The 14,808-nt window shown below is 41.6% G+C and overlaps 1 protein-coding gene across 4 annotated transcripts in view; it reads left to right on the forward strand.

The window, feature by feature from the left end:
* The window catches only part of evlb (Enah/Vasp-like b), a 38,480-nt gene that overhangs the window by 12,351 nt on the left and 11,321 nt on the right, over positions 1-14,808 (forward strand). For all 4 annotated transcript variants that reach the window (XM_069514790.1, XM_069514791.1, XM_069514788.1 and 1 more), the window contains exons 2-3: positions 13,391-13,559; positions 14,417-14,594. In XM_069514790.1, coding sequence (XP_069370891.1) covers positions 13,391-13,559; positions 14,417-14,594 — 347 coding nt within the window. The remainder of the gene's footprint in view (positions 1-13,390; positions 13,560-14,416; positions 14,595-14,808) is intronic.

The following is a 14,808-nucleotide window of genomic DNA, read 5'->3' on the forward strand; positions in this document are numbered from 1 at the left end:
CTAATAAACAATTAAACAGGTTTAGCTCTGTGGCTTTCAGTGAAATGATCGCATCAGCAAATATCAGGACATGTCAGCAAAACGTTTGATGTGTCTGCATCTCATGAAAAAAAAAACACTATCCGCACTATTTAGACTCTGTCTCACACCTCTCCTCTTCTTCGAGGGACTCATAACGAAGGCCCACACACAAACACAAACCCTGCGTTTATTCACAGAGATTGAAGAGGTTTAAAGTAAGATGTGTTTTTACGAAACCCAATTCAGGCCCTTAAGCAATATCAATTTTCCGCAAATCTGATTTTATGCAATACAAGCCGAGAGAGATGTCAATGCACACACACACACACACACACACACGCACACACGCACACACACACGCACACACACACACACACACACACACACAAACAGGCTGCTGTGTCTATTTATGTACAGATTTTTGTTAAAGTTAATTCAGCACAATGTGAACAGGAAATGAATACAGCTCCATGGCAGCATATCCATAGGCCTATTATTAAGAAGGCAGGCTTATTAGAGCTGGAGTGAGAGGGAAGAAAAAAGATGGGAGGTATAAAAATGGAGAAACAGAGGGCGAGAGAGGGAGAAATGAATCGAAGAAGGAGAGAGAATAAGAGACCAGGGAAAAGAGGGGGGATGGTGAGAAAAGCAAAGCTAAGCAAAAGGAAGAGTGAGTGCATTGTAAATGTGAGAGGGAAACAGTCAGATGGATGGATGTGGAATTAGAGGAGAAAAGAGGAGCTGTTTTGATTTGTGGAAAAAACAAAATCTGAAGATTTGATTGAACATGGTTTTGGCGTGGCTCGCTGCGTGGAAAAACCTTTACACAGGATGCTGGGGTATTAGAGAGAGGCTGGGCTCCATGGTGACCGGGGTAGATGTAGCCACAGTATAGCCAGATAACCATGACAACCAGCAGCAGCCAATCTATGAGAGCACACATACAGTAATGCATACATACAGAGAGGTGGTGGGGGGGGGGGACCCTCCGCTTTAGTGACCTCTAAAGCTGCAAACACGACCTGCTTTGCAATATGTGTAATGTTGTAAATAAGAAAAGTTTCTATATCGGGTCATAATTACATTTTTTAACGGTCAACAGGGTCAACATATAGACAAAAACAACCATTAACACACACATTCACACCTATGATCAATTTCCTGTTAACGTAACCTCAATCTGCATGTCTCTGGAGAAAACCTACATAGACATGGAGAGAAAATACAAACTGCTCACAGGAAGACCCCAGGAGAAACAAACCGAACCAAACCCAAAACAGAGATAAGATAAACCGTGTCTGATTAAATCAAGATATATGAATTTTTTGACCCCATCATTCCATCTGAAATAAAACAGGATTTCACTCCCTTCGTTCACCTTGAAAGCCTTTGACTTAAATCCAAGAGCTGCTGTAATGCAAGTTATTGCTTGTGGATTATGCCTTGAGTTGATGGAAAGGGCTCTGTGTTTTTCAGGATTCACAGAGGAGACCAAACGTCTGCCTTATTCCCTGAGCCGAGCTTGGTCTGACAGATTAAAGACGGTGGCCACCGTGCACGCATGTCAAATATGAGAAAAGCACTGCTGGAAATTTGTGAAATATTCTGGGTCATTGAATCCACTGACTGATGATTTGTGGCACAAATAGGAACAGTACACCAGCACATGTGCACTGCAGCACTGTGTATGTTTTTAAAGAAGAACGAGTCTGCCAATTACAGATGCGTGCGAGTGTGTGTGTTCTCTGCAGACAGTCAGGTCTGCACCGGAGAGCACTTAACCTAATGGCCTTCAGCTCAACGCTCAACTGTAAAATGGATCACATGTAAACACGTCTGCGCTGTGTGTGTTTGTGTTTGTGCATGTGTGTGTGTTTGTGTGTGCGGCTGCACAGTGAGTAGCAGCAGCTAAATGGCATCATGGGGTAAAAAGAGCTCAGCCTCGGGGCATCTCCACAGCTTCCTTTTCCCCCACTGTCTCCTTCTTTACATCCGTCTTCCATGGACAAGGAAGTGTTTTCTTTTCATGCTATATGGGTGTTAATGCTCCAGCTATGTTCTCACCTAACGTCGTTTCTCTTCTAGGAAATATTTTTCCCTCTGCCAAATGGAGACACATACATATTTTAAAGCCGCCCATGCTCTTTACCATATCTTCTGTATCTCTTTTTCTCCTGTGTCTTCAGTTTCTCTCATTGTCTCTTGGTTGTTTCATCTTTTTCCCCCTCCTTTTTATTGCGCTCGCTTCTGCTCAGCTTGGGGTCCGAACATCTCTGCTCGACCTTTTTGATATGGAGGCTCATGCGTAGGCTTGCTGGGAGAACAACTGACCTCCCATATATACAGACACACATTCACCAGTGGAAGTCCACAAAGTTTGATTCCTCTAATATGTTTGCAGTCGTGCTCAGCTTCAGTCGGAGGTAGACAAGGACGGCCCGAGGCACTAGACTTGGTATTAAACATTCCAGCTAATGCTCATTAAGCCGAGCAAAATAGACAGGAATGTCTGGGTCCATGGTGGACTGAACGGGAATAGTTCAACATTTATTGGAATACAGAAGGTTAGTTGGCCAAATGAAATATGTAGCTGGAGCCAACAGAAGGTTAGCTTAACCCAGCTTTGCATAAAAATTGGAAACATGGGTGAACAGCTAAAACAATCAACCCACCAGCACTTGTCAAGTTCACCTAAGCTGCTTTCAGACACTGAACTTGTATGTGAGAACGTAAATGCATATCTGCATTATGCATTTGCATAATTTTTGACATTTTTAACAGGTAAGGGGTTGCAAAACTAGCCCCCCCCCCCCATGAATACAAATATCTCAGGATGAAAAAGAGACATGTAGGAGTCAAATGTCAAACTTCTGCTTCTTCCTGTAAGGTGCTCTTCATGTTCTTGTACATTTCAGATCTCATCTGCATGCACCTTATCAAATCTCAGCTGTGAGTCAGGATGCAAAGGATTTAAAGCAGATTAATTAGTTTGTTTAATGCTGCAACTCATCAGGGATCTATTGACCCTGTTTTGTCTCTGCCGATGCTTCTGTTATGTCAGAGGATTATTGTGCCGTCTTTGCAAAGACATAAAGGACCATCCAAACTCTAAATCCTCCGCCGCTGAGACTCGCAGTTATTTTCCACTCTCCTTTCTGTCTATCTGATGCTGAATAAGTCAAGCGAGGTCGGACACACAGTCCTTTAATTTCTATTGTCATCCTCTCCATGTCATGTGAGGATAAAGCAGTAAGAAGCAAGACATTGTACCTGGTCGGAGTTTAGACCATTCGAAGTAAGCTTAACTTTTTTAATTTAGTCTGTTTTTGACCACAGTCAAAAATGAACATCCTGCCTCATATCTCCAACACACTACTTCAAATGTTTCTCTTCATCTCTGGACAAGATTTTGACATTTAGAACTTACTCTCGTTCTGAAAGTAAATTTTCCATTCATCCGAATCGTGACTACAAAACATTTGATACGAGGCAAAAAAATATTGGAAAACGGAAAAAAGGTAAATGTACAAGACTGTACATCATTATTTTGAGAGTGAAGAATCTATGCATCCCATTAACCATTGATAAAGATCATTGCAATGAGTTCCCACAGTTTCTTTTTAAATGTGTCCTTGTTGCAGTGATTTATCTCATTGGGTTTAGAAAGGGAAATCATTGCTCTGTGGTAAAAGTAATGTAAAGCTGAACCATCCTATTGTAGCCGATTTTCGCAGTTGTCGTAAACATTTCAAGGTCAACGAGTTCCACCAACCAGAGGCGTTATGACACCTGAGGATTGTGGGTAGTTTAGTATTTCTCTTTGACATTTCAAAGAAAACACATTTTTCTTCAAACACAGTTGATATCATTCAAACTTGTGGCCTCTACAGGAGCATTTAACCTTGTTTCACAACCTTGTAGCTTGTAGTAAGTCTACCATGGATGGTAACAATATTGCTGTCAATCAAAATCTCTATTCAGAAAATGAATGGGATTTTTACTTCTGGAACCACGCTGTTGAGCTCTATAGTAAAGGCCGGTATTAGCCAAACACAAAAGTGGAGAGCGCCTCCCTCATCTCACCCTTTTGATCCAGCTCTCCCCAGCGAGATTCCCCCACCGCTGTGCCACTTTTTCAGTCACTGCATTAGCGCTCGGAGTTGAGGAAACTCTTAAATGCTTTATGCTTTCATGCGGAGCAGCAGTAACAGACACCGCATCCACTCACTTCACTGGCTTTCAGCTGGAATTAAACCCTAAATTCAGATGTGTTTTACGGGACCAAAATGAGATTTCTGACCTGCAACCGCTATCAGAGGAATTTCAAGGCTTTATAAACAACAAACCCCCAGGAGCAGACCAACAGTAGACACAGCAAAAAGTTATGAATATGCTTTACGGTCTGCAGAATATTCAGTGTCTGCCTTCAAGGCGAATAGAGAGGTTAGAACTCATACAGAATTTCATAGCACCACATACATTGACTCTCACACTCTCATATGGATGCGTAAGCCTGCGTTAATACATGGTTGCAGCCTCGTGAGACAGTCTTCTGATGTCAGAGGATGAGACAGGATATTGTGTGGTATTATGCAGAGACAGTGGAGTCTGTAATTAAGGAACACACTGTCTGAAGACTTATGTTACTGTTTTTTTATTTATTTCTCATTCACTGCTCATTCATCTTTTCTTCACAGCCATATTTTCTAGGCCAAGCGAATATTCCACTCCAGTTGTCATGCCAACAGATTAGCGTGCTCTTGCGTGGTCTCAGCAGAGTCTAGAAGCGTGTGTGTGTGTGTGTGTGTGTCTGTGTCTGTGTGTGTCTATGCACCTTCTCTGCAGGGTCTCCAGGCTCTGGCATACTTTCAAATACACAAAAGTTGAGTACACTCAAGTGCAAGCACACACACACATGCTCAGACACACACTGTTTGATTTGCATGGTTTTGAATTATTCTTGTGACAGATTTCACATTAATATTGTATCAAATACATTTGAACTGCAAAAGGTCTTGATTTGTAATGCTGGATTAGAATACCTTGGGTTTATAAATGGATGAACCTTCCAACTCTGTCTTTGAATGATGGATTAGCTGGGAAGTGCTTGAAGGAAGCTCTGTGATTTCAGTATAAATTGCAGAAAATTCACAAGCTTTGGTGCTGAAGAAAACACTATTCATCATCATTAAAAATATTATGTGAATTTGCACCTATTGAACTATGTTAGTGCTTCTAACATGCACTGAAATGTACAGGTCTCTGTCATTATACCTGTTTGTATTTCCTCATAAACCAAAGTACTTTACAGATTTAAAGTTTGAGTTCATAGTGGCACTAGATGAAAAGTCTGGGGTCTCTAGATTCATTATAATTCATCCTCTGGAGACATTAAATACCAACCACTAACGTAACTCTCAATCTCAGACACAACATGCTTTTTCTCATGTCCCTATGTGCCACTGGTCTAAAACAGCGCACACTCTACTAGATTAACTTGCTCAACAGTCACTGAAAATTGGGCCAAAGAGACGTGATTCAAAACTCTGGGTACACAGAGATGAAGTTTAAAAACTGCTGTTCTATTCTTGCCCTAATATGCAGTGTCATATTTCACAATAACACTATTACTGAGTCACAGCTAAGCTTTCCCATGAAATTTCTTCTTCCTTGAGTTACAAAATTCTCTGTTGGTAACATTTACAGAAACACACACAGAGTGACTGCAGTGTCTCCACTCATATTAAACTTGTAACCTCATTTTGCCAAAGTTCGTTATTTTTAGACTTTTACTTTGCAAGTTGAGCAGTTTGGGTTGTTTTATAACGGTGTTTGTATTAGAGCCGGCAGGCAGGCTGTTTAAAAGCCTTCTGTCAGTGCAGGGCCGTTTTTCTCTCTTCTGACTCTTCCTACTCTCCCACTTCATTTTTTTCCATGTCCCCTCTTCACCACCACAACCTCAAATACGCAAGAAGCTGCTTATGTAACTGGCCTGCAAACCAGCCTGACAGTTTACCTTCTTCCAGACCATTCTTCACAGATATGTGCATAAACATTCTCCCAACCGTAAACAGACAGTGATTTATACCATGGCATAGAAACACACACACACACACACACACACACACACACACACACACACACTGTAAGGCTGTAACTCAGCTTCCCTCGCAGATATAAATGGAGGCATTCTTTTGGAAAGTACAAGGAGTCACTGGCAGGTAATGCTGCGGATGAAGAGCCTATATAATATTAGTGTGCATTTAGTGTTTATTACTGCTAAGCAAAGCAATCTTATTTAAACATATAGCGGACATATGCTCACTTGTTATACAGCTTTGTCTTTATCTCGTCCTCACAAAATACTTGCTCTGTGAATAAGTCCTAACCAACTATTCACAGAGCTAGTTGTGGTGTAGCTGGTAAGTCAACCCCTAACATGCTATCACTCTGGGAAACACTCTGTTGTACTATATACCAACATTTAGCTTTTTGGATTTTATATAAGGATGGTAGTAATGATGGAAAAAGAAAAGTTTTTGATAATTTTTTTTTACATATGAAATACTATACTTTATTGTGCTTTTTTCAAAATTAGTTTAAAGCCTTGCATTTGAGTGCTACTGCTTCTAGTGGAGTGTCAGCGTAAGTTTTTCATGCACAGTGAAAATGTTTGCATGTCGAAACCTTTTGATCATTTTACAAACACGGCCGACATCCCACAAGCTCCTGTTTTCACTGAAGCTGCAGCAGCAACTGGGACGTACTCTTTCTCTGCATGTTTCCTAAAGCAACGATTGACAGTAGTTGAGTGTGTTAAAATGGGAGCAGAAAATAAAGCCATTTAACCAAAGTGGCTCCTCATTATGTCAGCTGACCCTGTGGCTCTGTTACAGTGGAGATTTAGCTCATTTTGATCCCATTTCCTATTAAAAGCTGTGATTTAGCTGAGGCTCATTGCTAATGTAGCTTTAACCCGGCATGCTTATAAATGTTTAAGCTGTCAGCTGTTCTTTCTGATTCATGCAGCTTTGATGTTTCATGCAGATGAGGCTCTCACGTGCAGAAATACACACACACACACACACACACACACACACACACACACACACTGGTGCATGTATATACAAGACGTTTCATTGTGCATCATTTTTGGCCAGTTTGTAGGCTGAAGATTCTCCATAATTTTGCTCCCGTCTAGGAAAACAGAGAGCATTTTGTAAAGGAGCTAGACAAAAACAGTTTGTGGTGAATTGTTCTGCCAGCTCACTCTCGGGATTTGGCTGTTCTCTCCATGCAGCTGGCTGCAGGATACAAAGAGACTTTCTGTGATCCATGCACACTTCTCTTCTTACATTTCTACTCGTTATATCCCTACTACCTCTGTGTAAACAGTGAATCACCAACAGTGATGGACAAATGGGCTGAGTGTTGTCAAATCCTATAGTTATTTTCTGGCTTGTCATTCGATTGAAGGGACTAAAATCTAAAAACTGGTGAATGCAACATGAGGGCTGAGCACAAACTAGACTGAGACTTAGAGTCTGCAGACAGGACAGTTGGAGCTAAATGTTAGTATAGTTAGTCATGGATTTGATGGTGTTGTCTTGAGGTTGCGGCTGTTGTGTAGTGTCTGTTTTGAGGCTAAGAGAACAGGACTGTTATTTATGCAAGTAAGAAGCAACAAATCTCTGAGGAGAATCCGATATTTGGTTTGCAAATGAAGTGAAAGTTTGTCTGTGAACCAATTTCTCCACCATGGATATAACTCTCACCTCTTGAACTCACATATACAGACACACACTTTATTTCTGAAAAGCTAAACAATATCTGATAAGAGTCGGGAAATGATCATGCATAATTCAGTCAGTTACAATAAACATATATATATACATATAATATATATGTATATAGCCTCACATCCTTCTTTATCTCTCCATTTTTCAACTTTTTACTTGTGGTGCTGCTGTTATTGAGGTTTGATTATAGCTTTGTGCGAAGGGAACGTAGAGTGAACTACAGCTCTGTGTTGCTGTGATTTCCCTGGTTCTTCTCAGTCTATCCCTCTGTGTTGGTGGTGCCGTGACATCAGGAGGTTTGTATTAACCTCTTGTTCTGGATTCAGCAGCATCACTGGTCACATTAATCCTCAAATCAGTTTAGGAAATTTTGATCTCCTTATGACAGTCACTGCTGCCCACTGGAAATGTTCCATTTAGAGATAACATTGCCCACCAGTTTAGTTGGTTCCATTAAAAAAGTGAATCCAACAATTAATTATAACGTTTTTAGGCACAATTAGCATCTTTCTATTGAGTTTCTTTCTGGTTGAATCTTTGTTTGGTTCTTAAATCATTGCTGCTGTGAAAAGTCTTGCAGCTATGAATCATGTTGTTTGATCAGAACTCTCATCTTTCTCTATAACATGTTAAGGAGTATTTAAATGTGCTATATGTAACTTTTCTTAATGCCAGGTGTGGGTTGTGGTTATGGTCACTTATCAAGAGCTTCAGTCAATGTATCATTCACAATGCAAGAGGTTATAATGTGTCTTCTGGGCAGCATTACTCCTTCAAGGCAGACTGGGCACTACAGTGGCCTGCAATGGGAAAGCGACAAGTTGGGCCAACCTGTTCAGGGCTAGCGGGGTAGCAAGATAACTAGGGTAGAAGAAAAAGAACTGATAGAAGCAAGAGTTAACATTGGTGTTGCTTTTTGCAGCTGGAGACAGCTTTGATTCTGAGCTTCCAAGTTTTCTGCTAGATTGATCCCCAAACCTTGGATAATGCTAACTTGAGTTCCAATCAAAACAATTGTTGGGGATTTCCCATTATTCAAATTACTTTCATAAGCTTTCTTTTCGGATTTGCTGTAGAAATCCAAAGGCAACAAAATATTTCCCTTTGGAGGTCCAGAATTCCACAATTAGACTTACTTACTTTAGCACTTTCAAGCCCAAGACATATTTCTATTTGTGAGGACAGTAAATCTCCTGTTTTTGTTTCTGTTTGACCACCATGATAACCCAGAGATATGTGTTGCCTTATGCGGATACAACATTTTTGTAGAAACAAGTATGTGACTTTAAGGCTTGCAGCTAAAGGCGAATTCACATGCTACACACAGCAACAATGTGTGATCATGTAATCAGCTATGTTGCCTTGTTGAATACCATTTTGTCCAATGGCCAACTTTTAAGCTCATTAATTTTGACCCTGGGGCATATGTTTAGGTGACAGATGCATTTTTCATTCACACAAACTGGATGAATCTATACTGTGAATTTACCCAAATTTGCATGCAGCAATGCATGTGTGTGTCTATTTCGGGCAGAGTCTTATTCTTTGTTGTAAGTGCACCGCCGCCTTGAGCTGCAGGGCCCCAGAAAGTGGAGCAGCACAATAGCTTTGATGTTGTGATGTCTGCAGGGTGGTGGAGCTGCAGCCTGCCTTCTGCGCGGATGCAGGCCGAGACATATACAAGGCCATCTGACAGCACGGATTAGTGTAAGAGACGGACCAGGACTGACACATGAAAACGCTGTACGCACACTGACAGGCGGTCACACAGAGGAAACAGTACAAACATACATGACAAACATTTTCTCTGTAATGTTCACTCAGCGGAGACTCATAAGTGACTCAGAGCGACTGATATTAAGGTTTTAGTTCCTGACTTGCCTTGTGGCTGGAGCTGATTCATAGGAACTGTTGCCAAAGTCAATGATCCGCTCATGTTTGCAATTATGTTCTTAATAGATGAGTACTTCATGTGTCCCAGACAGAAAACCAATTGACACAAGAGCAATAAAGTGGAAACGTGTGAGAATTTTCAGCTGCAATCTCCATTACCAAGCACTTATTGTACTAAATTTAAACTCCACCTCTGTCTGTTTTTGGCAGTTTGGCAGCAGAGAGGATCAAAGTGCTAATTAAGCTTCATGCTTCAGGGCTTTGTCATCTGTATATTTCACTTTCCTCTCTCCTTCTTCTTTTTTCTAAATGTGTTCCCCTTGTGAGTCGAAAAGCGCATCCCTCTCCTATGACAACTCGCGGTTGTGCCGTTCATCTCGGATCAGAGAAACGATGCGAGAAGAGTAAATTTAGTGCAAGGAGGACGTTTGGCACCAGAAATAGAGACGAGAACTGCTAGTTAGAAGTGAATGGATGTGACTGGTCCAGGTGTGAGTAGACTCATGAGAGATGAAGGAAATGTGAGATGCTTTTTGATGTGCTTCCATCTGACCCGTGTGATGCAGACTTTGAAATGTGGGGAAAGAAATGTGTCTTATTTTGTGTGAGAGAGAGGAAAAGCATGCAGCTTCTTATTAACCCGGAAATGACCCAAAGACCAACTTAATGAGTTTGTTGTGCTAACAGTGTGTGGTTCTTGGTCTTGTGCATTTTGAGACGAGCAATGAGATTTTAAAAAACGCATTTTAACAAAATATGTTTTTAACCATGCAAACATCCCGCAGAGTGGATGAATAATTCATATGTTTATCATTACCAAGCCTCATTAGTCTCACCCTGGACACAGTAACCTATTAACTTAACATGTCTGATGCTGAAATGCAAACATTTCTTTAAATTTTATAATGTTATTTTAAGCATTTTAAGCTCAAAATCCATCTGTACGTGACCCTGGAGTTCTCATCTTCGATTTTGGTACTTTCTGTAAAGATTAAATATGCAACAATTCTTCATTAAAGTGATTTTTATTCAGGGTAATGGGATGTTTTATATGTGCATTACTCGTGCCTTTGCCTGTTTCTGTTAGAACTTCCAGGACAGATGACACATGACAAAGGAAAAACACACTGTTAGCCACTTGGTTGATTTTTCCTTCCACTGTTTGCATTGGCCACTTTTTGAATAATTTACATTCCCATGATCCCACACTGCTTTACAGCATCATCAAACTATGTCTTTTTATTATTAGTTTGATTGTAACACATTTAAATGGTGGATGTTGTTGTTTGAGTTGAGAAGTCGCAGAGTTCTGAATCTGTTTCCGCTCATCGCAGTTGCAAAGCTAAATATCAGAGTCTGTGAGAGGAGCTGCAGCCATTGTTGGCACAATCCCACCATGCATTTCTTCAGCATGCTGCTGCTTTCCCTGTTTGTGTTGTGTTCAGTATCCTGTGACTAACAACTGTCAAGAGGATGTAATGAGACATCCTGTGTTATAACTGTCAAGGTTATGTTGTATTGTTCAAAGAGATGAGATTATATTTGATCCTGGACTTTAAAATAACAGTTTGAGAGTCCAGTCAGAACAGGAAAGGCAGGACTTTATGGTGAGCGAGCACCGTTTTTACTCTTGTACATGATTGCCCTGCATCAATCATCCTGCTCTGTGATCGGGCCGTTTCTGCAGAGGTGACCCGGAGGAGAGTATTGCTGAGCCGCTTCCTGAGATTTCTGTCAGCTCGAATTTACCGTAGCAGCAGCTGGTCGTGAACAGACCGAGGATGATGGATTCAAAGTGTGTGTCTGCATCCTGCTCTTGCATATGTGTCTGCATGAATGTACGCTGTCAAGGTAAATTCAGAAGCAGCTGATTTATTCATGCGCTGCAGAGCGATTGTTAATTTTTTAACGGGTGTGGCATGGAGCAATCTACACTACTGTTGTGTGTATGTGCATCCTACAACTGTCAGTTAGAGAAACTTTTTGTTTTTCTTGTTGCCTTTTCATTTTCTCGTTGCCTCAGCTCCTCTCTCTCTCTTTCTCTTTCCCTTTCCCGCTATCTCTCTCTCTCTTTCTCTCTCTCCTCCATCTCCTTCTCCCTATCTCCTCCTTTTTTTCTCCTGCTCACATCTCTTTTAGCACAAGAACCTCATTTATTCATGCTTCTGAGCCCTTGGTGCCATTTTCAGCTGGTTGCCAAGAACTGCTTTTTAAAAATTAACAGCGTCGACAAGTTATAGAAAATAAATTAAACACATAGTTGCCCTTCCGCTTCTCGAGTTGATTTCAAGTGTGTGCACATCAGAACCACTAATGTAAGATAACGGGTCTGAGAGAAAGTTATTTATACCTCTTGGCTTAATATGCATGCAGCAGGGTGATATGTGGAGCTTTTCTTTTTCTTTGTTGTGTTATTTTGAATCCTGGTTTTACAAGTTCCAGCTGCTTCCTGCTGCTTTCACAGTGAATCTATTATTCTTTCTTTTATCCTAATGTCAGCCTGGTGTTCCTCTACATGAATACTTATCGTCAGAAAGGTTAAATGTGTTGCTATTGGTTACTATGTGTTTACAAGTCAGACACGCTTTCCTTATTCTTTAGGACTGTAGTTAGTCCTGTAATAGAATAGGCTTGTTTTTCCCACAGTGAAATGTCAACCACACTGTTTTATCTCTATTGTCCAGGTTAGATGAATCCCCCTGCTTTCACCATTTATGCTAAGCTAAGCAAACCTGCAGCTCTGATGTAGTCTACAGATGTAAGAGTTGTGCCTGTTTTATCTCCGCCAGAAGGCAAACAAGCACATTTCCATAAATCTCTAACTATTGCCTCTGCAGAATCCCTCAACTATCATCTTTATCATCACGTATGATGCTCTGCCTTCTCCCCTGCACCCTGTGCTGCATCTAAAAGCCCAGAGTTCCCCCCTCTCTGTCTTTTTCCTCTCCCTCCCTGACGCAGCTCTTTTCCTTGGCCCCAGGGTTTGATCCACTAATTTTTAGCTTGGCAAAGAGGCAAAGACACAGATGGGACTCGTCTTGTTAATCTCATTTACAAGTCAAATTTCTATCTGTCTTCCTCCCCTGTGTTTGTCCTCCTCATCGCTCATATACTTGCACCTTGATTTTCAATTTGCCCCTTAACTCTGCAGAGAGTATGCATAGTCCCTTCTGTCTGTAAAACACATGGTGAAGTGCACAAAACTACTGTGTGTGTGTGTGTGTGTGTGTGTGTGTTACAGTGGGGGAGAGTGAGAGAGTTGCAGCCTCAGTGACCTATGATTATGCAGTCAGATGGACAAGCAGGCAGACCCAGACCCAACACTGGAGGACACACACACACATTATGATCGCCTCTCATTAACACCAACAGATGCTAGACGAGCACTTGATTACATTTGGATTACACTATTAGTGTAACTCAGGATTAGACGCCTGAGTTGTTGCCCTGTTCACTGTAATTGTCTCATTACATCCTCTGACAAATTACTGTTAAAGGAAAATGATCATTAATGTTAATCAGAAAAAGCTGTTGACTGGTTTGCTTTATTTCTCTTGGGGGAAAGTTTCTATTATAAATTGATGGTGTCTGACACTGTAAGAATAACCAGGGGTGGGTTTCCCTTAAATCTGCCTATAATTAACTCTCTCTCTTCTTGGTGCCTCTTTCATTCACAGTGAGCAGAGTATCTGCCAGGCGCGGGCCTCCGTCATGGTCTACGATGACACCAGTAAGAAGTGGGTGCCCATCAAGCCTGGACAGCAGGGATTCAGCCGCATCAACATCTACCACAACACTGCCAACAACACGTTCAGAGTGGTGGGCGTCAAGCTGCAGGACCAGCAGGTAAACGGTGACACACAGGCTGCGGCGTGAGGAAAGTGATGAAAATGATGGGGTGTTACTAATTTCATTCACTGGGGAGAGAGAGGGTTCATTGCTGTGCACGAGGACTGCAACACACAGAACATTCAGGCTGTTTGAGATTGTGATTGTGTGTAAGTGACAGTTGAATCTGATACTGCAGTTGTCATTACTGAATGGACGTTTAATTTGGGAAAATAGTATGTGTGTGTGTGTGTGTGTGTGTGTGTATGTGTGCCCTAGTGTTTCATTAAAGGTCTTTAGTAGCACTAATCCCTCTCCGCTGTGACTTGACTGGAATTTGCTTCCCGTCTGTCAGTCTCTAAAAGCACTGTCTCATTAGCTGTCAGCTCTGCTATGTGTGTGTGTGTGTGTGTGTGTGTGTGTGTGTGTGTGTGTGTGTGTGTGTGTGTGTGTGTGTGTGTGTGTGTGTGTGTGTGTGTGTGGAGTGATAACACAGGTATTTCAGACACAGACACATTAACAACAATAAAGATGATCAAAAATAGTAAAAAACATACAAAGTTAAAATATATGATATTGGGTTCTTCAACAAGACAGAATTCCACATTTAAAGGAAACGTTTGCAATTCAAGGACCCTGTAACTGATGCAAACCCCCATGAATTAAATGTATTTCCCCCCAGTATCACAACCAGAGTTTACAGATTGTGACTCTATGTCTCCACCCTGTAGATTTACTGTATATCACCGTGTAGAAAAAGAAGGAGAAAGGATGTTTAAGATCAACGCCCCACTGTGAAAAATCTGTTTGCATTTTTACTGCAGCTCTTTTTACTGTCCCCCCCCCCCCCCCCCCCCCCCCCCCCCCTCCCTCAGGTGGTAATCAACTACTCCATAGTTAAGGGGCTCAAGTACAACCAGGCCACCCCGACCTTCCACCAGTGGCGCGATGCCAGACAGGTCTACGGCCTCAATTTCGCCAGCAAAGAGGAGGCCACCACCTTCTCCAACGCCATGCTCTTTGCCCTCAATGTCCTCAGCGCTCAGGATGGAGGTGCGTGTTCCCTCGGGCCATCACAAACACACACACACACACACACACACACACACACACACACACACACACACACACACACACACACCAACTAAAATTAGTACATATGGAAAAATGCTCAGGAAGCCTATTATGGATAATTTCCTTATTTTAGGAGGCACACACACACACACACACACACACACACACACACACACACACACACACACTCATT

Source organism: Paralichthys olivaceus, chromosome 19 (genome assembly GCF_024713975.1).
Source record: "Paralichthys olivaceus isolate ysfri-2021 chromosome 19, ASM2471397v2, whole genome shotgun sequence".
Lineage (NCBI taxonomy): Eukaryota > Metazoa > Chordata > Actinopteri > Pleuronectiformes > Paralichthyidae > Paralichthys > Paralichthys olivaceus.